The following is a 24,641-nucleotide window of genomic DNA, read 5'->3' as shown; positions in this document are numbered from 1 at the left end:
CTCATTCAAATCATGGTGGATTTGAAGAGGCTAACTGGGGCCAAAGATGGGACAATATTGATATATAGACGAGAACTACAATAAATTGAGATGTATCAGATTGTATTAGAAATACATTAGTTCATAGTGATACTCATAAAGTATAAAGCATTTATCCTGCCTTTCTGGTACAAACTGCACCACTGGCTAATGAAATAGATGAAGGGAAATAGCTCTTTGTCAGCAGCATTCCAGGAATTAATGAAAAAGAAATTATAGTGTTAAAATATCATTGTTTTACAACTTCTTGTGAGGCACTGATAACCCATGGCTGCTGCAGAACACAGAGACAACTTGTCCTGTGTGACTCCTGTTTTCATTAAAAGGAATTTCTTCAAGTCACAACTGCATCTGATCAACATTACATAACATAGTAAGTACTCAATTAGTAAAATCCAGTACGTTCAATTATAGAAAATGCTACATGACAAATGACCTACCTTTTCTGAGAAATACATTTCAAGGAAACATAAAACAAGATGGTGAGAGAATTTATTAAAAAACAAAACACAACTTACAAGACCAATTTCAATGTCTCAACTTTATTTGGATTGATTCACACAACAAAAAATTAATTAACATTAATGAAACAATTACAATCAGAACACTGTCAGGATTTTTTATATTTAGGAATGTGTATGTGTGTATCATTATGGTATTGTTTTTAAGAATCATCTTTTAGAAATAACCTTTATTGATAAAATATTATGCCTGGAATTTGTTTCAAAATAATAAGAAAGGGAAAAGTAGCTAGTGATGGTAAAACAAGATTGGCCATAAATAAACTCCTGAAGCTAGGTAAAGAACAAGTGTTTGTTATACTATTTTATTCACTTGTGTATAAATTAGTATGTTCCATAATAAAAAGTCAAGGAAAACAAAGAAAATATATCTTTGGATTATCTGTTGGCTGTTTGGTTACAGAACCTTAGTTGAAAGGGTTAACAGCTGATTTGTGACCTTTCCTTTAGCCCCACCTTAGCCTCAGGAACATCTGAAGATTTGATATTTGGCAAATTTATCCTTGCCTTTTTTATTTTTTTTTGGAGACAGGGTCTTGCTCTGTTGCCCAGACTAGAGTGCAGATCATAGCTCATTGCAGTGTTCACCTCCCAGGCTCAAAGTGATACTTCTGTCTCAGCCTCCTGAGTAACTGGGAACACAGGTGTATGCCACCATGCCCTGCTAATTTTTTTAATTTCTATTTTTATTTTTGTAGAGACAAGTTCTCCCTATGTTGCCTAGGCTAGTCTCGAACTCCTGGGCTCAAGGGATCCTCCTGCCTCAACCTCCGTAAGTGTTGGGATTACAGGTGTGGGCTACCATGCCTAGCCTTTTTATTTATGAAGATGGGGTCTTGCTATGTTGCACAGGCTGGCCTCAAACTCCTGGGCTCAAGTAATCCTCTTTATCTCAGCCTCCTGAGTAGCTAGGACTACAGGCACATGTGCTGCCGTGCCTGAATCATCCTAGAAATTTGTAACTGATAATTTACAGGAATATATTAAACCCAAGATACATGAAAATCTGGGTGAAGTTACTTGTATTTGACCAAGGACTTCTGGTTCACTGTGCAGATTGCTTTTCCAGTACTGATGAGATGTTGCTGCACTTGAGAATGGGAACAAGGTATAAAAGCTGAAGAGACCGTAGATGTAATGGCTTCACTGAACTAAGATAATCCTTCCTTACCTAGTTGTGTTTCTAAGGAACATGTACATTATCAGGTGTGAGATGTTTGGGATATATGCAAGCTGTGCCTGGAAATCATGAGAGCGCCTCTATGCTGTTGATGTACCAGCCATGCCGTTTCCTGCCCTATATCCTTTCTTAAGGGTAAGTAACCTTAGTGCCTGGTGAAGCTAATTTTGTCTCATGAGCCCAACTGTTAACCTGAATCCAATACCAATGCTGCTGGTGAGACAGAGTGGGTATAAAAAAAACATATAACCTGAAAAATCTACTTATATATGCTAAACTAAAAAACCTGAGGGATATGCAGGGGGAAAAAACCAAATTTTCAGGAAATCTAACAAAGAAAATAAATTCATAATGAAATAAAAACATAAAATTGTGCAAGAAAATAAAAATACTACACTTAAACATAAAATATACTTGTTAAAATATGGTAACTCTTTACCCCACAATTAACAAAGCTTTAATCATCAGTTCTGATTTCTATTTATTTTGCACTGAGATTCTTTCCTATGAGAAATACATCACAGTTGATTTACTTTAAAAGCAAGCCAGGCGTGGTGGCGGGCGTCTGTAGTCCCAGCTACTCGGAGAGGCTGAGGCAGGAGAATGGCGTGAACCCGGGAGGCAGAGCTTGCAGTGAGCTGAGATTGCGCCACTGCACTCCAGCCTGGGCGACAGAGCGAGACTCCATCTCAAAAAAAAAAAAAAAAAAAAGCAAGCCCATTTAGTGTTTGAAATTAAAAAAAGCAAGCCCACTGGCTAGGGGCATGGCTTCTCATGCCTGTAATCCCAGCACTTTGTGAGGCTGAGTGGGGAGAATCACTTGAGCCTGGGAGGTCGAGGCTGCAGTGAGCCATGATCGCACCACTGCATTCTAGCCTGGGGAACAGAGTGAGAACCTGTCTCCAAAACAACAACAACAACAAAAAACCATACCACACAACAGCAAGCCCACTTACCAAGTGTATTAAATACATTTCATAAACAATTATTTAATTTACATATCACTTTTGAAGAAAACATTCTAGTGAAGCAAGGTAACATGATGAAATGAAAAGTCCGAGTGCAGTGGCTCATGCCTGTAATCCCACCACTTTGGGAGGCCAAGGCTGGTGGATCGGTTGAGGTCAGGAGTTCGAGACCAGCCTGGCCAACATGGCAAAACTGTCTCTACTAAAAATACAAAAATTAGCCAGGTGTGGTGGTGCACACGCGTAATCCCAGCTACTAGGGAGGCTGAGGTACGAGAATTGCTTGAACCCCAAAGGTGGAGACTGCAGTAAGCCAAGACTGCACCACTGTAATCCAGCCTGGGAGACAAAGCGAGACTCCTTCTCAAAGTAAATAAACGAAATGGAAGGCCAGAAAGAGATTTATAACTGTTTTTATAGGAATATAATCTGCCCGAGAATCAGAAAACATTAACTATAAGAGGAAAATAGGCCAGGCATGGTGGTGGCTCATACCTGTCATCCTAGCACTTTGGGACACCAAAGCAGGCAGATCACCTGAAGCCAGGAGTTCGAGACCAGCCTGGCCAACATGGTGAAACCCTGCCTCTACTAGAGATACAAAAATTAACCAGGCATGGTGATGGGCACCTGTACTTCCAGCTACTCGGAAGGCTGAGGCAAGAGAATCACTTGAACCGGGAGGCAGAGGTTGCAGTGAGCTGAGATTGCACCACTGCACTCCAGCCTGGGCAACAGAGTGAGACTCTGTCGCGATTTAACAAATAAAAAAGCTCTAAGATTAAAAAGTTCAGTGGAGAGTGGTGGCTCATGCCTATAATCCCAGCGCTTTGGAAGGCCAAAGCAGGCAGAACACCTGAAGTCAGGAGTTCGAGACCAGCCTGGCCCACATGGTGAACCCCTATCTCTACTAAAAATACAAAAATTAGCTGAGTGTGGTAAACGGTACCTGTAATCCCAGCTACTTGGGAGGCTGAGGCAGAGAATCTCTTGAACCGGGAGGCAGAGGTTGCAGTGAGCTGAGATTGCGTCACTGCCCTCCAGCCTGGGAAACAGACTGAGACTCCGTTTCAAAAAAATAAAAAATATAAAGTTCCTCTCTTTTGATATTTGGCAAATTTAATTTACATTCCTTTTTGTTTAAGTCTGCTCAGAAAAACAAATGAGAGAAAATAATTGAGAAAGAGATGGCATTAAAGGACAGAAGGGTAAAAAGGCAAAAAATTGGGAGATTTCACAATATCAATATTGATTCTGTAAGACTGTGGCTTGAGTTTCAGAATGTGTGTTAACCTAAATTTTAAAATATGATTAAGGCATATTGAGAATATGATTGAAACTGTATCCTTCTCAAAGTCACAAGTAATATTTAACTGAACAGCATACCGACATACATAGTCAATGTAATGTCAGAACATGGAGATGAAGAGCCATGGTCCCTGGTACTGATCCGCAGCCTGTTAGGAACCAGGTCACACAGCAGAAGGTGAGTGGCAGGCAAGCAAGCCCTACCACTGGAGCTCCACCTCCTGTCAGATCAGTGACAGCATTAGATTTTCAGAGGAGCACAAACCCTATTGTGAAGTGTGCATATGAGGGATCTAGGCTGAGCACTCCTTATTAAACGCTTATGCCTGATGATCTGAGGTGGAACAGTTTCATCCTGAAACCATCCCCTAAACCCTGATGAAATAAAGACATTTTCAGAAAACTAGAATAATTTGTCACCAGTAGACCTAACCTTAAAAAAAAAATTGGTTACAGGAAGTTCTCCAAAGAGAAAGGAAATAGCAGGAGGAGGCTTGAACTTCAGAAAGGAAGAACAAAAGAATGGTAAATAATAGGGGGTAAAGGAAGCAACAATCGGTTCATACAAAAAGAAACATAAATAGCTCTTAAGGAGACATTAACATCACACTCCTCAGAGAAATGCTAATTGAAACTAGCATTTGTTAAAAAAAAATCCATTAGGCTGGCAAAGGTGAAAGAGTTTACAATAATATGTAGTTTTATACAGGGTGTAGGGCAACTTATCCTTATATCCTGGTAGCAGTGTCTACCAATTACAAATGCACGACCTCTGTAAACTGGCAATTCCATTTCTAGGACATTCATTCTACATGATCAACATTCACACACACATGGAATAATGTACAAAATGTGAGAATGGAAACTCATGGATAGAGATTTTCACAGATTATCCTTTTATACTTTCTAAATTTCGAACCAAATAAATGTATTAAATTTTTACGGCACAAAGTTTTAGTTAAGGCAGGAAGAATAAGTTTGTTGAGATCTATTTTCTTTTTTTTGAGACAGAGTCTTGCTCTGTCACCCAGGCTGGAGTGCAGTGGCGCAATCTCGGCTCACTGCAAGCTCCGCCTCCCGGGTTCATGCCATTCTCCTGCCTCAGCCTCTCTGAGTAGCTGGGACTACAGGCGCCCGCCACCGCGCCCGGCTAATTTTTTTGTATTTTTAGTAGAGACTGGGTTTCACTGTGGTCTCGATCTCCTGACCTCGTGATCCGCCCGCCTCAGCCTCCCAAAGTGCTGCGATTACAAGCGTGAGCCACTGCGCCCGGCCTGTTGAGATCTATTTTCATAGCATGGTGAGAACAGTTAATAGTAACGTATTGTACATTTCAAAATTCCTGAGATAGTAAATTTCAAATTTCTGACCACAAAAATAGGATTTGAGGTGACAGCTATGTTAAATAGCTTGATTTAATCATTCTGCATTGTATACATGTATCATAACGTCACGCTGTATACCATAAATATATACAATAATTTCTCAATTATAATATTTTCAAATTAAAATTTTAAATTCCAAATACAGCAACAGTTGTTTTCAGCTGACTCTTCAAAAAACCTACTTCTGGCTGGGCATGGTGGCTCATGCCTGTAATCCTAGCACTCTGGGAGGCCGAGGTGGGCGGATCATGAGGTCAGAAGACCGAGACCATCCTGGCTAACGTGGTGAAACCCCATCTCTACTAAAAATACAAAAAGAAATCAGCTGGGCGTGGTGGCAGGCACCTGTAGTCCTAGCTACTAGGGAGGCTGAGGCAGGAGAATCGCGTGAACCAGGGAGGTGGAGCTTGCAGTGAGCCGAGAACGCACCACTGCACTCCAGCCTGGGCGACAGCACGAGACTCCATCTCAAAAACAAACAAACAAACAAAACCCTACTTCCTAACTACTTACACAAAATTGATTTCAGCGTTTCTTTTACAAGCATCTAAATATCCTTCAGGTAAAATGAAATAGTACTAAAAGCAAAAGCCACAATGCAAGTTAAGAATCATAATGGATGAAAAGGAATTACAAAGAGTAATAACACTTTCAACTTGGGCCATTTCTGGTTAATTAGTTTAGATTATGCAGTTTGCTTATTATTATGTAGAATGATTTCCCAAACTTTTTCACTGACCTTTACTTGGGGGTATGGTGTGATGTAACCTTATCAATTAGTCTTTTAACTTACTAGTATAATATTAAGGTTAAAAACCAAATTCCAGAGCTCATACCTGTAATCCCAGCACTTTGGGAGGTCGAGTTAGAAGGATTGCTTGAACCAGAAATTTGAGACCCGCCTGGGCAACATAGCGAGACCTTGTGTCCACCAAAAATACAAAAATTAGCCAGGTGTGGCAATGCACACCTGTAGTCCCAGCTATTTGGAAGGCTGAGGTGCGAGGATTGCCTGAACCCAGGAGTTCAAGGTTGCAGTGAACTATGACTATACCACTGCACTCCAGCCTGGCAACAGAGCAAGATACTGTCTCAAAAAAACAAAACAAAACCAGAAATAACTCCAGAATATTTTATTCATGAAAACCTAAGGTAAGAAAATGCTGCTTTGTTTTTTGAGACCCATAGATTTTACACCAATAAATTTCACTTGAAATGTTGAAAATGAAGGAAATTCTGAAATCACCATCAAAATAAGATTTGAAATAAAGAACAGAAGTATTCCTAAAATGGTCTTTAGACAATTTCATTTCACATTATGGGTCGCATCTCCTAAACTGTTTCTAAATTTAACATCTCCTTTCTAATAAAAGTGCCAAAATTACTTTCAGAATAAGGACACTGAAATGGGACCCTGTCACCATAGAAATGAATCTCTAGTGTCCTCTTCACTTGTCTCCTGAGTACAAGATTCACCAGCTGCTTCCTCTATTGTGCTGTTTGTTCTGTATTGCCAGGCAATCTGCCTCCTGCCATTTCTTCTCATACAACTACTTACCGCCATGTTGTCACAACTCTGTTCTTGTGTTTCTGTGTACTACGTAACATAGCAATCCTCTCATCTCTTAGTTTCATTATTGGTACGCTAAGCTTGTGGGAGTTATGTATATCCTACTTCTCAAGGTCATTGCCAAAATCTGATTTTTCACACAAAAAACTTGCAACCTCCGGCATAAATGGGTTAACAACTGCAGTGAACTCTGAAGAGAAGAGCATGATCTGAGGTCACGTCAGCTCCTGAAAAACTAGGAAATATCTTAATCAAGGTACTGGTCTGTGTTCTATCCTCCACTCTGACTTTTGACAGCCCTTTGCTGAGCCTCTACAGGGGATGCAGCTTTTATTAGCTTCCAGTGTTCCATCTCTGCATCTGCTGGAAGGTTTTTCTCCTGGATTTTTTTTTTTTTTTTTTTTTTTGAGACAGAGTCTCGCTCTGTCACCCAGGCTGGAGTGCAGTGGCACGATCTCGGCTCACTGCAAGCTCTGCCTCCCGGGTTCACGCCATTCTCCTGCCTCAGCCTCTCCGAGTAGCTGGGACTACAGGCGCCCACCACCACGCCCGGCTAATTTTTTGTATTTTTAGTAGAGACGGGGTTTCACCGTGTTAGCCAGGATGGTCTCGATCTCCTGACCTTGTGATCCGCCCACCTCGGCCTCCCAAAGTGCTGGGATTACAAGCGTGAGCCACTGTGCCCGGCCTCTCCTTGACTTTGAATTTTCTCTGGCACACTCAAATAGTCACAAAAAGAAGGATCTCCAATCTCAAAATTGCAAAGAGAGAAAGGCCCAGGAAGATTGATTGCCCAGACTCACCAAGACCATATATAGATGGACCAAGACAGTCAGATTTCTTCAGAAGTCTTTTGTTTTCTTTCAGGAAGTTAAAAAAAAACAGGTGTAAATCTCTCATACAAGGTTTTAAATATAATGATGATAAATACCACAGTGTTACAATGCTTTTTGACTGTTCCCAATTAATTATTTTAAGGAGGCCATCAAACTTACTAAGTGGATGTAAGATACAGCTCTGCTTATATATAAGATGCATGACAAAATCTACTCTGACCAATGTTCTGAATGGTAACTGAAGGATTATGGAATAACAGGGGCCCAAGTGTGTGTTTTTAAACTAAAGATCTTTTCCTCTTTTCACAGTGTGATCCAGAACAGAGTAGCCATTGGAAGTCTGGCTCAAAACACATCTGACCTTTTAGAAACTCCTGGGCAGATACATCTTAATAAAGGGCCAAATCTCAGATTGCTGAAACTGATAAGGGCAAGGTGTGCTAGGTTAGCATGAGTTTGAGGGACATACAGTTGGATGTTACATCAATTTTTAGCACAACTTCCTGGCCCCAATGGCATGGGCAAAACCATCATTTATTTCTTCAGATGACAATACATTATAAAGATGTAAGTAATATATAAAGAGCTACATTCATTTACTTCCTCCTTTAGGCAAATATTCAAGTACTGCCCTTTTAGTACCAAAAGAATCTTTACAACAAACTTATTAGAGAGTCTATGATTACAGTTTATGGTTTAAAATGCAAACTTTTTTTTTTGTATTTTTAGTAGAGACAGGGTTTCACCATGTTGGCCAGGCTGGTCTCGACCTCCTGACCTCAAGTGATCCGTCCACCTCGGCCTCCCAAGGTGTTGGGATTACAGGCGTGAGACAGCGCCTGGCCAAAAACGCTTTTATTACCTCAATCTCTTTCTGAATATATAAACCACACAGCATCCTTAACTTTATTTACTTATATATTTTTTAGAGACAGGGCCTTGTTCTGTCACCCAGGCTACAGCCTCGAACTCCTGGGCTCAAGTGATCCTCCTGCCTCAGCCTCCCAAGTAACAGGGACTACAGACGGTTAATTAAAAAAAAAAAAAAATTTTTTTTTTTTTTTTTTTTTTTTTTTGGTAGAGAAGAGCCCCACAATGTTGCCCAGGCTGGTATGAAACTCCTGGGCTCAAGCGATCCTCCTGCTTCAGTCTCACGAAGTGCTGGGATTACAGGTGTCAGCCACCGTACCTGGCCACTTAACTTTTATAAGGAGGCAACAGATCCTAACACAAGCGTCCTTAAAGACTAAAATATGTAAAAAAAAAAAAAAAAAAAAATTAGTTGTCAAGTAGAGAATAAATGATGAAGATTTTCTAGATGACTTGGGAAGAATAATGCCTTAAGCTAAAATATTCCTACTGTACTAAAAACACTCTAAAGTTTAAACATCAGTAGGTTCAGGGTTTAGAGTAACAAACACCATTACACATTTTTTTTTTTTTTTTTTAGTATTTTTTAATGTAAATAATTGCATTTGTAGAATCTTACTCAAAGATTCTCAACATCTTGTTTTTTACTGAATCTTCAAGAAAAAAGGCATACATTACACTTGTTGTTTGTAAATAAGGATAGCCAGTCTCATGTACATCTAGAAATCCCACACTTGCAATAATTTATTGCAATAATTTACCTGCAAATATTTATTTGACATCACATGGAAGAAAATAAAATTAGCAGACTCAAAATGGAATGCAGACAAAAAAAATTTTTTTAAATAATCATTTTGCCTTCTCTATGCCCATCTCGGGTGTTTTAAAATTAAAACAAAACAAAATGTACCTGTTTATAAATATTATAGAGGAAATCAGTATACCTAAAAGACGAGATGAGAATGATCTACTTAGGGCAATTCTTAAGAAATTTTAAGGACATTTAAACTTTAATGAGTCAGTAACATATAACAGAAAAAGCTCTAATTCTTGAATTTGGGTTTGAGGTCTCTTTTCCTGACATAGTAAAGAACTTAATCTTCTTGACTATCTTTGTCTGTAAAATAGGGATATATAATACTATAGAGTTACTGTGAGAATCAGAAAGCATTATAGATGACTCTCACATGTGCTAACTCTAAGAAACTAGATTACTGATATTATTATTCCCTAGATTAGTAAGAACAGAGTGAGTTTAAGGTTTTACTGCTTTCTATATAGGTTTGAAGGTAATCTCACTCCATTACTTTTAGAATGTCAAGCCCATTATCTGTAATAAAATAGTATCAGCCATATATTTCAAATATAAAGACTTAAAATATTTAAAGTTCTTACCATTTCAGACAATATATCAAATTAGTCATGTTAGCATCAAATGTTCTGGTCTAAATAAGTTTCTCAAACATGTAGGATGCTTCTGAATCTAAGTAGTGCTTAAATAAAAAATAGCTTATTCCCTTACAGTTTCCTAATCTATCTTCCTCTCTTGAATTGCCATCTAGCCCCAGAGTCTCTTCCTCTAGAGTATTTATTTACTAGGTTATTTAGACAGCCACAGTTAAAAAAACAAACAAAAAACAACAACAAAAAAAACTCAGTGGAAGCAAAAGGGCAGATTATTGCAAATTAATAATCAGAAAAAGTTAAATGACTTCATGGTAAATGAACAAAACGAGAAGTAGGATAAAACAGTTAAAAAAAACAAAATTGCCAAGAACACACAATGGGGAAAGGACAGTCTCTTCAATAAACGGTGCTGGAAAAACTAGATATCCACATGCAAAAAAATAAAATCAGACCCTTATAATGCATATAAAAATCAACTAAAAATGGTTTAATGACTTAAACATAAGACTTGCAACTGTAAAACCACTAAAAGAAAACACACGGAAAAAGCTCCATGACATTGGTTTGGGCAATGATTTTTCTGGATATGACCCCAAAACCACAGGCAACAAAAACCAAAAATAGACAAAAGGGATTACATCAAACTAAGAGGGTTCTGCACAGCCAAAGAAACAATCAACAGAGTGAAGATACAACCTCTGGAATGGGAGAAAATATCTGCAAACCATACATCTGACGATGGGTTAATATCCAAAATATATAAGGAATGCAAACAACTCATCAGCAAGGAAACAACCTGATTTAAAAATGGGAAAAGAGCCTAAAGAGATATTTCTCAAACGAAGACATACAAATGGCCAATAGGCATATGGCAAAAATGCTCAGTGTCACTAAACATCAAAGGAATGCAAATTAAAACTACATTGAGATAGCACTTCACACCTGTTACAATGGCTATTATAAAAAAACAAAGAACAAAAACAAGGGAGAGGATGTGAAGAAAAGGACACTCTTGTAAACTGTTGGTGGGAATGCAAATCAGTACAGCCATTATCAGAAAACCGAATGAAGGCTCCTCAAAAAATCAAAAATAGAGGGCATTACATAATGGTAAAGGGATCAATGCAATAAGAAGAGCTAACTATCCTAAATATATATGCACCAATACAGGAGCACCCAGATTCATAAAGCAAGTTCTTAGAGACCTACAAAGAGACATAGACTCCCACACAATAATAGTGGGAGACTTTAACACCCCACTGTCAATATTAGATCAACGAGACAGAAAATAAACAAGGATATTCAGGACTTGAACTCAGCTCTGGACCAAGTAGACCTAATAGACATGTACAGAACTCTCCACCCCAAATCAACAGAATATACATTCTTCTCAGTACCACATCACACTTAATCAAAAATTGACCACATTATTGGAAGTAAAACATTTCTCAGCAAATGCAAAAGAATGGAAATCATAACAAACAGTCTCTCAGGCCACAGTGCAATCAAATTAGAACTCAGGATTAAGAAACTCATTCAAAACCACACAACTACATGGAAACTAAATAACCTGCTCCTGAATGACTACCGGATAAATAATGAAATTAAGGTAGAAATAAAGAAGTTATTTGAAACCAATGAGAATGAAGACACAACGTACCAGAATCTCTGGGACACATTTAAAGCAGTGTGTAGAGGGAAATTTATAGCACTAAGTGCCCACAGGAGAAAGCAGGAAAGATCTAAAATGGACACCCTAACATCACAATTAAAAGAACTAGAGAAGCAAGAGCAAACAAATTTCAAAAGCTAGCAGAAGACGAGAAATACCTAAGATCAGAGCAGAACCGAAGGAAATAAGAGAAACAAAAAACCCTTCAAAAAAAAAAAAAAATCAATGAATCCAGGAGCTGGTTTTTTGAAAAGATTAACAAAATAGATTCTGGCTAGATGTCTGCTAGCCAGACAAAGAAGAAAAGAGAGAAGAATCAAATAGACACAATAAAAAATGATAAAGGGGAGATCACCACTGATCCCACAGAAATACAAACTACCATCAGAGAATACTATAAACACCTCTACACAAATACACTAGAAAATCTAGAAGAAATAGATAAATTCCTAGACACACACACCCTTCCAAGACTAAACCAGGAAGAAGTCGAATCCCTGAATAGACCAATAACGAGTGCTGAAATTGAGTCAGTAATTAATAGACTACCAACCAAAAAAAGCCCAGGACCAGATGGATTCACAGCTGAATTCTACCAGAGGTACAAAGAGGAGCTGGTACCATTCCTTCTGAAACTATTCCAAACAATAGAAAAAGGGGGACTCCTCCCTCACTCATTTTATGAGGCCAGCATCATCCTGATACCAAAGCCTGGCAGAGACACAACAAAAAAAAATTTCAGGCCAATATCCCTGATGAATATTGATGGGAAAATCTTCAATAAAATACTGGCAAACCAAAGCCAGAGCACATCAGAAAGCTTATCCACCACGATTAAGTCGGCTTCACCTCTGGGATGCAAGAATAGTTCAACATACATAAATCAATAAACGTAATCCATCACATAAACAGAACCAGTGACGAAAACCACATGATTATCTCAACAGATGCATAAAAGGCCTTCCATAAAATTCAACAGCCCTTCATGCTAAAAACTCTCAATAAACTAGGTATTGAGGGAACATATCTCAAAATAATAAGAGCTATTTATGACAAACTCACAGCTAATACATACCGAATGGACAAAAGCTGGAAGCGTTCCCTTTGAAAACTGGCACAAGACAAGGATGCCCTCTCTCACCTCTTCTATTCAACGTAGTATTGAAAGTTCTGGCCAGGGCAATCAGGCAAGAGAAAGAAATAAAGGGTATTCACATAGGAAGACAGGAAGCCAAACAGTCTCTGTTTGCAGATGACATGATTGTATCTTTGGAAAACCCCATCGTCTCAGCCCAAAATCTCCTTAAGCTGATAAGCAACTCCAGCAAAGTCTCAGGATACAAAATCAATGTGCAAAAATCACAAGCATTCCTATACACCAATAACAGACAAACAGAGAGCCAAATCATGAGTGAACTCCCATTCACAATTGCTACAAAGAGAATAAAATACCTAGGAACACAACTTACATGGGATGTGAAGGACCTCTTCAAGGAGAACACAAACCACTGCTCAAGGAAAGAAGAGAGGACACAAATGGAAAAACATTCCATGCTCATGTATAGGGAGAATCAATACCGTGAAAATGGCCATACTGCCCAAAGTAATTTATAGATTCAATGCTATCTCCATCAAGCTACAATTGACTTTCTTCACAGAATCAGAAAAAAACTGCTTTAAATTTCATATGTAACCAAAAAAGAGCCTGTATAGCCAAGACAATCCTAAGGAAAAAGAACAAAGCTGGAGGCATCACGCTACCTGACTTCAAACTATACTGCAAGGCTACAGTAACCAAAACAGCATGGTACTGGTACCAAAATGGATATATAGACCAACGGAACAGAACAGAGGCCTCAGAAATAAGGCCACACATCTACAACCATCTGATCTTTGACAAACCTGACAAAAACAAGAAATAGGGAAAGGATTCCTATTTAGTAAATGGTGTTGGGAAAACTGGCTAGCCATATGCAGAAAACTGAAACTGGACCCCTTCCTTACACCTTATACAAAAATTAACTCAAGAGATAGATTAAAGACTTAAACATAAGACCTAAAACCATAAAAACCCTAGAAGAAAACCTAGGCAATACCATTCAGGACATAGGCATGGGCAAAGACTTCATGACTAAAACACCAAAAACAATGGCAACAAAAGCCAAAATTGACAAATGGGATTTAATTAAACTAAAGAACTTCTGCATTTTAAAGACAGCAAAAGAAACTATCATCAGAGTGAACAGGCAACCTACAGAATGGGAGAACATTTTTGGTATCTATCCATCTGACAAAGGGCTAATATCCAGAATCTACAAAGAACTTAAACAAATTTACAAGAAAAAAACAAACCACCCCATCAAAAAGTGGGCAAAGGATATGAACAGACACTTCTCAAAAGAAGACATTTATGTGGCCAACAAACATGAAAAGAAAAAGCTCAACATCACTGGTCATTAGAGAAAAGCAAATCAAAACCAAAATGAGATACCATCTCACGCCAGTTAGAATGGCGATCATTAAAAAGTCAGGAAACAACAGATGCTGGAGAGGATGTGGAGAAACAGGAACACTGTTACACTGTTGGTGGGAGTGTAAATGAGCTCAACCATTGTGGAAGACAGTGTGGCGATTCCTCAAGGATCTAGAACCAGAAATACCATTTGGCACAGCAATCGCATTACTGGATATATATCCAAAAGATTATAAATCATTCTATAAAGACACATACACACATATGTTTACTGCAGCACTATTCAAAATAGCAAAGACTTGGAACCAACCCATATGCCCATCAATGATAGACAGGATAAAGAAAATGTGGCACATATACACCATGGAATACTACGCAGCCATAAAAAAGGATGAATTCATATCCTTTTCAGGGACATGGATTAAGCTGGAAATCATCATTCTCAGCAAACTAACACAGGAACAGAAAACCAAACACTGCATGTTCTCACTCAAAAGTGGAAGTTGAACAATGAGAACACATGTACACACGGAGAGGAACATCACACACCAGGGTCTATCTGTGGGTGGGGGGTCTAGGGGAGGAATAGCTTTAGGAGAAATACCTAATGTAGATGACGGGCTGATAGGTTCAGCAAATCACCATGGCACGTGTATACCTATGTAATAAACCGGCATGTTCTGCACATGTATTCCAGAACTTAAAGTATAATAATAAAAATAAAATTAAAAATAGAACTTTCATATGATCCAGAAATCCCACTACTGGGTATATATCCAAAGGAAATGAGATCAGTGTGTTGAAGAGATATCTGCACTCTCATGTTCACTGCTGCATTATTCACAATAGCTAAGATACTGAATTGACCTGTTTCCACCAATAGATGAACGGATTTTTTTAAAATGTGGTTTATATACACAATGGAATACTATTCAGCCTGTCATCTGGAGCAACATGAATGAACCCAGAGGAAGTTATGTTATATGAAATAAGCCAGGCACAAAAGGACGAATACCATATGATCTCACTTACATGTGGAATCTAAAAACGTTGAAGTCACAGAAGTAGAAAGAAGAATGGTGGTTCCCATGGGATTAGAGAAGGAAATGTGTTGGACAAATGTTGGTAAAGGATATAAAATTTCAGTTAGCTCAGAGGAATGAGTTCAAGAATTCTACTGTATAACATGATGACTATAGCTAATAACAACGTACTGTATTCTTGAAAATCACTGGCCGGGTGCAGTGGCTCACACCAGTAATCACAGCACTTTGGGAGGCCGAGGCAGGCGGACCACGAGGTCAGGAGTTCGAGACCAGCCTGACCAATATGGTGAAACCCCGTCTCCACTAAAAATACAAAAGTTAGCTAGGTGTGGTGGTGGGCGCTTGTAGTCCCAGCTACTTGGGAGGCTAAGGCAGAATTGCTTGAACCCGGGAATCGGAGGTTGCAATGAGCCAAGATCACGCCACTGCACTCCAGCCTGGGTGACAGAGTGAGACTCTGTCTCAAAAAACAAAACAAAACAAAACAAAACAAAAAACCACTAAGATTTTAAGCGTTCTTCTCACCACAAAAAGGGGTAATTATGAGGCAATAAATGTTAATTAGCTCAATTTAGCCATTCCACAACATATACACACTTCAAAACATCATATTGTTCACAGTAAGAATACACAAGTTTTGTCAACTTAAAAAAGTAAAAAATAAAAGCACAGAAATACATTTTAAAACAAAAAGCTCATTTTTATATCAGCTTGAGTATGAATTTCATGTCAACTACTTAGAGTGTCTCTGCTTATTTTGTATGTGTAAGTATTCTCAGAAATATGTACTTCATTTTTACCTTTAGATTTGGGAATCAGCTCTCCACAACTGAGTATCCGTACCTCCGCAAACGGTTTGCTAGCTGCATCTGTTTTCTGGTTTTCAATCTCTCTTACAACTTCTTGACCAGAGATTACTTGTCCAAAAACAACATGATGCCTAAAGTGTCAAGCAAAAAATTATTAAATAAAAGCTTCTTATTTCAAGGTTAATTTAAAACAGGTTGTAAAATAAATAAAATAATCTTTACCCATCTAAATGAGGAGTTGGTTTCGTTGTTCTTTCGGAAGTCATCAGATAGAATAATAAAAACAAAGTCAGAGAAAAACAAAGTTAGCATCTCTAAAAAGAAAAAGAAAATAACTGTATTGGAAACAAAGTTGAAAACAAAGACATCAACTGCTATCTTAATATGATCATATTTCCTTAATCTTAAGTAGAACAGAAGGCAAAATGCTTTCCACATAATGTATTTACCAAGCTTGTTCTAATTATAAAAGCAATACCTACTTACTGCTGAAAACTTTAATGTAACTAAAATAGACATTTCAGTGTTATTTCTATCCATTCATGTTTCTTGCACTTGAGTTCTTACTGAATAGTCATAATTGTGTAATGTTCTACATGTAGACATATCAAAATTTATGAAACTATTCCACCAGTGTTTGAGTTTAACAATAATGCTTTTCAATCTTAACATTTTAAACAGTTAAGCACAGGCTATATTCTTATGGTCCTCAGACATATACTGTTGGACTTGAACAGAAATGGTTCATATCGTGTTTAAAAGTTTTTTTTGTTCTTATTTTTTTGGTTTAGAGACAGGGTCTCATGCTGTTGTCCAGGCTGCAGTGCATTGGCACAACCTTGGTTCACTGCATCCTCAACATTCTGGGCTCAAGCTATCCTCCTGCCTCAGCACCCCGAGTAGCTGGGACTATAGGTGCATGCCAGGCTGACTTTTGTATTTTTGTAGAGACAGGTCTCACTATGTTGCCCAGGCTGGTCTCAAACCTGGGTTCAAGCGATCCTCCCACTTTGACCTTTCAAAGTTCTGGGATTACAAGTATGAGTCACTGTGCCCCGCTGAGTGTTTACAAGTTTTTTAATTAGCTACAAGAGATCTGGATTAAGAGTTGGGAAAAAAAATTAAAATAAGCATTTTTTGGCAAATGAAGTTATTTTTTAAAAATCCCACCCCCCACCATCAACCTTAAAGCTATGTAGGTAAAAAGGTTGCTACCTGAATATGTACTAAAAACACTGGTATGAAAATTAAAGATTAGCATTTTATAAGATTTGTTATTTTTAAAAAACCTTATCAAAAAGCTATTAGAAATTTGAAAAAAAGAGCATAATTTATGCTAATCTTTGGTTAAAGCATGTACAATACCACTGAAAAAATTATAACATATAGCTGAATTTTTAGGTTTACCTAATTATTAATGACCTGCTAGTTTCCTCATTGTAACACTATGCTCACTTCAGCTCACTAAAATCACCTAGAAATGTAAAAACCTAGGTGTAACTATGTGTATTCATATAACATGTTACAGTCACAATGTATATATATGATTTGCATTTAGATAGAGTTGATCCTCACTTCACTGATAACTTTATTTGCAAGTCTGCCTGCTCGCTAAAACTTATTTGTAATCCCCAAATTAAAAAATTACAGCTTGTGGTGCTTTCATGGTAATTTACAGATACACACAGAGTGGCAAATAAGTGTGCTGGGCAAGGATGTGGAAAAATAATAACTCCTGTACATTGCTAATGGGAATGTAGAATGGTGCAACCACTATGGAACACAGTATGGAAGTTCCTTAAAAAGCTAAACAGAGTATCAGCAAATAACCCACCAATTCACTCCTAGGTATATATTCAAAAGAACTAAAAAAAGAAACTCAAATGCCAATGCTCACTGCAGCAGTATTCACAATAGCCAAAATGTGAAAACAAGTCAAATGTCCACTAACAGATGAATCAAAAAATGTGGTATATACATATAGTGGAATATTACACAGTCATAAAAAAAATGGACTTCATGCCGGGTGCAGTGGCTCACGCCTGTAATCCCAGCACTCTGGGAGGCCGAGGCGGGCGGATCACGGGGTCAGGAGATCAAGACCATCCTGGCTAACACGGTGAAACCCTGTCTCTACTAAAAATACAGAAATTAGCCAGGCAGGGTGACGGGCGCCTGTAGTCCCAGCTACTCAGGAGGCTGAGGCAGGAGAATGGCGTGAACCCGGGAGGTGCAGCTTGCAGTGAGCCGAGATACTGCACTCCAGGATGGGCAACACAGCAAGACTCTGTCTCAAAAAAAAAAAAAAAAAAAAAAATGCAGTTCTGATACATGCTACAATATAAATAAACCTTGGAAACATTTTTTAAGTGAAAGAAGCCAGATACAAAAGGACAAAAATTGTGGGATTCCACTTAAATAAAATATCCGGAACAGGCAAATTCATAGAGGTTACCAGGGATTGGCGGAAAGGGGAAATGGTACAGAGTCTCTGCCACAATGAAACAATTCTGGAAATAGTGGTGATGGCTGTACAACACTGTGAATACACATGACTCACTAGGCCCCGTGGCTCACACCTATAATCCCAGCACTTTGGGAGGCTGAGGCGGTAGAATCACTTGAGCCTAGGAGCTTGAGGCCGCAGTGAGCTATGATTGTGCCACTGCACTCTAGCTTGGGCAACAGAGCAAGACTCTGTCTCAAATAAATAAATAAATAGCTATAAACAAGACTGAATTGTACACTTACAAATAGTTCAAATGGCAAATCTTCTATATGTTATAGTACAAAAAAAATTTTTAAGACTGAAGCTCTCTAAAAATTGAAGTTATTTCCTTTAAAAAACAGAACACAGAAGAAGGGTTACCCATGAAATAGGAAGATATAAGGAGTAACCAACATTTAGAGGGAAGATTCTGAGAATATATATATGAAGGACTATATGAACTTAACACAGGAGTTTTGGTTAGCACAGGAAAGATTTTATTTAAAAGAGGAAAATAAATTATAATACTCTGTTGAGAATGTGGTGAAATCAGCATTTACATACTACTGGTGCTACAGTAAACTATCCTTTCCTTTTGAAAATCAACATAACAATATACATGGAAAGGCTTAAAAATGTGTAAATCGTTCATTAAGTAAACTTAAATATTAAAACTGCATCAAATGATAGGCACAACAATGTTCACTGGAGCAGTTTGAAAAACAAAAGGCAAACCAAATGTCCCAAAATAAGATTAATAATGCATAGTACATTCAAACAAGAGATTAACATGCAGCCATTAAAAAGCTAATATTTAGTGATGTGCAGAGATTTATATTACAGCCAAAAGTTGACTATAGAACAACACTCTACAAACATTTTTAATGCACAGAAAGATGCTCTGGGGATGGGATTTTTGTGTGTGTCTTATCTGTGCTTTTTTTTTTTTTTTTTACAATGAAGAGGTAATTATAAGTTGTTTTATTTATTTGTTTGTTTCTGAGATGGAGTCTTGCTCTGTAGCCCAGGCTGGAGTGTAGTGGCACGACCCTGGCTCACAGCAACCTCCAGCTTCCTGCCTCAGCCTCCCGAGTGGCTGGGATTACAGGCGCCCACAACCACACCCAGCTAATTTTTGTATTTTGGTAGAGACTGGGTTTCACCATGTTGGCCAGGCTGGTCTCGAACACCTGACCTCAAGTGATCCACCCGCCTCGGCTTCCCAAAGTGCTGGGATTACAGGCGTGAGCCACTGCACCCAGCCATAAGTCGTTTTGTTTAAAAAGAAAATCAGAGATCCATATTATGTGCAAACGGTTGAATAAACTATGGTATACACAAACAATAGAGTACTATGCAGCTGCAAAAAAAGAATAAGAATGATCTTTATAAACTGTTATGGAGTGTTTTAAGGATATACTGTTAAGTGAAGAGTGAAACAGTATACATGGTGTGCCATCTACGGTGTAAGAAAGGGAAAGTGGGAAAATGTATACATGTATTTGCTTATGTTTACAAATGGAAATACAGGAAGATAAACTGGAAATCAGGTTGGTTATTAACATGGATAGATGGAACTGGGGTGAAAAAAACAAGGAAATGGGAATGGAGTGGAAGGGCTGGGTGAGAGAGACACTTCTCAGTATTCTTTTTGTTTTGACTTTGGAAATGTTACTATTTCATAAACTTAAAAAAATGCAAAAAAAAAATATCAAAACTAGGTAGGAAGGAGAACAAAATGAAATATAACCAGAAAGGAATAAACCTAACACATTTTGAGTGAATCACAAAGCCAAACCAAAAAAGAACTAATTTAAGTCACTTTTAAACTTGGTGTTTAACTACCTACACTCAGTCTAAAAACAAAAATAAGGATAAAGAAATAGTGAACTCTAGTTAGTTGGTCCCTCTTTACAGCAGTATGGGATGGCAACTGTTCATTCTAGGAATCAATAAAGAACAGAAATGTTGAAGATAATCAGGCGCCAGATTTCTCACTGTTAAAGAGTTAACAAATATGGAATAGGGAAATGACAGAATAATCCACATGGTGCTGACAGATTAAATTCCTCACAGACCAAGAGATTTCAAGGCTACTGAAGAGAACAAACCTATACCCATAAGACAGGATTAAAAAAGTAGGCATTACTGACAACAGGCCTGGTCACAATTTTTTTTGTAGTCGGAATTGGAAATCCTTAGCATTTGGAGGTTACAAATAAATTTTAGCTAGAAGGTGAATTCACAAACACAGAATCTATGAATAGTGAGAACTGACAGCATTTTATTCTTTGTAATTAAGTAATTTACGGAGAAATACTCTGTGTAAACATCTAGTTTCTCACTGAAATCACCCCTCTAAATTTAGCATCAATAGAAGATTCTTGCCTGAGTCAGTCATTACTGTGATGATTACAAAATGGTGACTTTTCTAACTCCACCATTCCTTTTAAATTTATTAGTTGACATTCTAATAAGGGAACAGCTTCCCTTCTCTCTCATTATTTAATCATTTATTTATATCAGTGTAGACTCCTGGTTCCTATTTGACCATAAACTGATATTACTGTTATTTATTTTGATGCTCAAATTATCCTAATTTGGCTAGTGGGAAACCTTTAACCTGGCTCCTGTGTTCTCTTGACAAGTCTCCATTATTTCAAAACATTAGCAGAACAATTTAACTTCCCCTCTATAACAATTTTTCCTCTTCAACAATTTTGGCCAGGTGCCATAGCTCACGTGTGTAAATCCCAGCCTGGAGTCCAGCCTGGGCAACGCAGGCAGACCCCGTCTCTACAAAAAAATTAAAAAATTAGCCAGGTGTGGTGGCACACACCTGTAGTCCCACCTACTCGAAAGGCTGAGGTGGGGAGGATTGCTTGAGCCAAGGAGGTCAAGGCTGTGGTGAGCCATGATTGCACCACTGCACTCGCCTGGGTGACAGAGCAAGACCTTGTCTCAAAAACAACAAAAAAATCAATTATTTGTTCCCTTTCCTTCAACAATTCCCTCCCTCATAGATTCCTCTCCTATTTATTAGTAATCAATGGCAGGCATACAGAGAAATGACAGACCAAAAATGGGATTTTTTTTTTTTTTTTTTTTTTGAGACAGAGTCTCACTCTGTCACCCAGGCTGGAGTGCGCGCAATCTCAGCTCACTGTAAGCTCCCCCTCCCGGGTTCACGCCATTCTCCTGCCTCAGCCTCCCGAGTAGCTGGGACTACAGGTGTCCGACACCACGCCCAGCTAATTTTTTTGTATTTTTTAGTAGAGACGGGATTTCACCATGTTAGCCAGGATGGTCTCGATCTCCTGACCTCGTGATCCGCCCGCCTCAGCCTCCCAAAGTGCTGGGATTACAGGCGTGAGCCACCGTGCCCGGCCCAAAAATGGGATGTTTTAAATGATCAGATAATAAATACTTACATGAAGAACTGTGAACCATTTGTATCCTTCCCTCTGTTGGCCATTGACAAGAGAAATTCTTTGTTGTGTTTAACAGCAAAACTCTCGTCTATAGAGAAGTAAAGTTTTCAGTTATATTATAGGTATAACCTCCAAAAAAATTCATTTTCACTTCTATTCATATCTGATGTATTATTTAGTGCCATACACAACTTACTTAGATAACAAAGTTAGGTTATGAAAGAAGAGAATCAAATATGAATCAATTTCCCCTCTCTTTTTTTTGAGACGGAGTCTTGCTCTGTCGCCCAGGCTGGAGTGCAGTGGCGCAATCTCGGCTCACTGTAAGCTCCGCCTCCCAGGTTCATGTCACTCTCCTGCCTCAGCCTCCCGAGTAGCTGGGACTACAGGCGCCCACCACCACGCCCAGCTAATTTTTGTATTTTTAGTAGAGACGGGGTTTCACCATGTTAGCCAGGATGGTCTCGATTTCCTGACCTTGTGATCCGCCTGCCTCGGCCTCCCAAAGTGCTGGGATTACAGGCATGAGTCACCGTGCCCGGCCTCCCCTCTCATCTTTTTAAGATTCAAATATTATTAATTTTCTATTATTTGCTTATAAAACCCAAATATTATCTCAATCCCCTTCCTTTCCATTTATATTTGTCCTTCACAATTTTTGGAAAAGATAACACCACTTTATTTAAATTAAAAAATGAAACTATCTTTAAAAAGCAAGAAACAGCTGAGCACAGTGGTGTGTGGCTGTAGTCCTAGCTACTCAGGAGATTGAAGCAGGAGGATCACTGGAGCTCAGGAGCTTGAACCTAAAGTGCACTATGATCACACCCATGAAAAGCCACTGCACTCCAGCCTGGGCAACACAGTGAGATGCCATCTCTAAAAAAAAAAAAAAGTGAGAGAGTCTACATTAGATTCTTTTACATTTCACCTGTTTCATTTCTGAGCACAGAGAGGCACACATAGTATTATTTAGTCTGGAATCATTAACTTAACCTCTGCCATAGCATCACTTACCACAAAAGGAGGAACTTGTTTTCCAATCTTGAGTTAGAATATTAAGAACAAATCATGTAGAATTTTAAACAAAATTTCACTAAATGTCAAAAGTGAAAGATGAAAAATATTACATTATTTCCACATTAAATATGCTTATAGTTTTCCAAATGGTCTTCACATCAACAAATAAATTCCAGCAAGAAAACTTAAATTTTTGGAAAATATTATAGTCAAATTTTAGAATATCAAAGATATTTTTAAAAATTTTCATAGAAAAAATGACCTAAAATTTGGATGTTGTAAGAAATATTGCTGAATCTCCTTTAATAAAAGTTAAGATTGATCTACGGAAGTTCCTATTCTAGCATTAAAATTCTAAGAATTAAGTACAGATCATTGAAACCCTTTCAAATCATGTTGTAAAAATGTCCTAAGAAGAAAAAACACCCATCTTTATAAAAAGCAATTTTTTACCAGAAAATTAAACTTCAGATTAGTTGAAGGCAGCTAGACATTAGTATACCCTTTAATGAATAATGTTATTGATTCCATAGAGAATAAAACAGAATAAAAGAGAAAATATTTAAAACATAAATGTAAACATTTTTACCTTCAAAAAATCCTCCATAGATAGATTCCCCTCCTCGTCCATTTCCTAAAAATGAAAAACATACTCTTATAACTCTCAAGATAGTAAGCTCCTCAAAGGTGATACCTAAACAAAATACTTCTTGTAAAGTAGATTTTTAAATAATTTTGAATTAACAATATTCGAGGATTGCAGCAAATCATAAACGATATTAATGTCAATAATGACAAGGTCCCAAATTACTTTCTTTCCTCTATGCTATGACAGTAAGAATGTGATAAAGACTATTAAAATATATTAAAAAAAGAACTTTCAGATTCTAATTATGATTATGCAGGTCTTGCAACAGGTTAACATTTTTTTTCAAAATTTTTTAAAACTACAGTTTTTTTTTTTTTTTTTTTTTTTTTTGAGACAGAGTCTCGCTGTCGCCCAGGCTGGAGTGCAGTGGCGTGACCTCGGCTCACTGCAGGCTCCACCCCCTGGGGTTCACGCCATTCTCCTGCCTCAGCCTCCCCAGTAGCTGGGACTACAGGCGCCCGCCACCTCGCCCGGCTAATTTTTTCTATTTTTAGTAGAGATGGGGTTTCACTGTGTTAGCCAGGATGGTCTCGATCTCCTGACCTCGTGATCCACCCGCCTCGGCCTCCCAAAGTGCTGGGATTACCAGCGTGAGCCACTGCGCCCAGCCAAAACTACAGTTTTGATATTTTTACAATAAAAAAATAAAAATTTCATTGTAGTAAGGATTACCACTTGTGACAAAATCAAACACATACACTTGACAGATTACTGAGATGAATGCAGTGTTCTGTTTTGTATCCAGAAGCCTATTTCTGAAATTCATGTGTCAAAGGCAAAATTATTTTCTATGAGCTTCCTTCTTTTTTTTTTTGAGACAGAGTCTCGCTGTGTCATTCAGGCTGGAGTGCAGTGGAGCAATCTTGGCTCACCACAACCTCCACCTTTCGGGTTCAAGCAATTCTCCTGCCTCAGCCTCTCGAGTAGCTGGGACTACAGGCATGCGCCATCATGGCCGGCAAATTTTTG

At 38.2% G+C, this 24,641-nt stretch overlaps 1 protein-coding gene across 2 annotated transcripts in view; it reads right to left on the bottom strand.

Moving 5' to 3' along the window:
- PPIG (peptidylprolyl isomerase G) overlaps positions 1 to 24,641 on the bottom strand; it is a 59,093-nt gene that overhangs the window by 11,412 nt on the left and 23,040 nt on the right. For both annotated transcript variants that reach the window (XM_004093125.3, XM_030802258.1), the window contains exons 6-9: positions 23,613 to 23,657; positions 22,004 to 22,091; positions 16,307 to 16,336; positions 16,076 to 16,215 (exon numbers count right to left, since the gene is read on the bottom strand). In XM_004093125.3, coding sequence (XP_004093173.2) covers positions 16,076 to 16,215; positions 16,307 to 16,336; positions 22,004 to 22,091; positions 23,613 to 23,657 — 303 coding nt within the window. The remainder of the gene's footprint in view (positions 1 to 16,075; positions 16,216 to 16,306; positions 16,337 to 22,003; positions 22,092 to 23,612; positions 23,658 to 24,641) is intronic.

Source organism: Nomascus leucogenys, chromosome 22a, assembly GCF_006542625.1.
Source record: "Nomascus leucogenys isolate Asia chromosome 22a, Asia_NLE_v1, whole genome shotgun sequence".
NCBI lineage: Eukaryota > Metazoa > Chordata > Mammalia > Primates > Hylobatidae > Nomascus > Nomascus leucogenys.
This window is presented reverse-complemented; position numbering and strand designations above follow the sequence as displayed.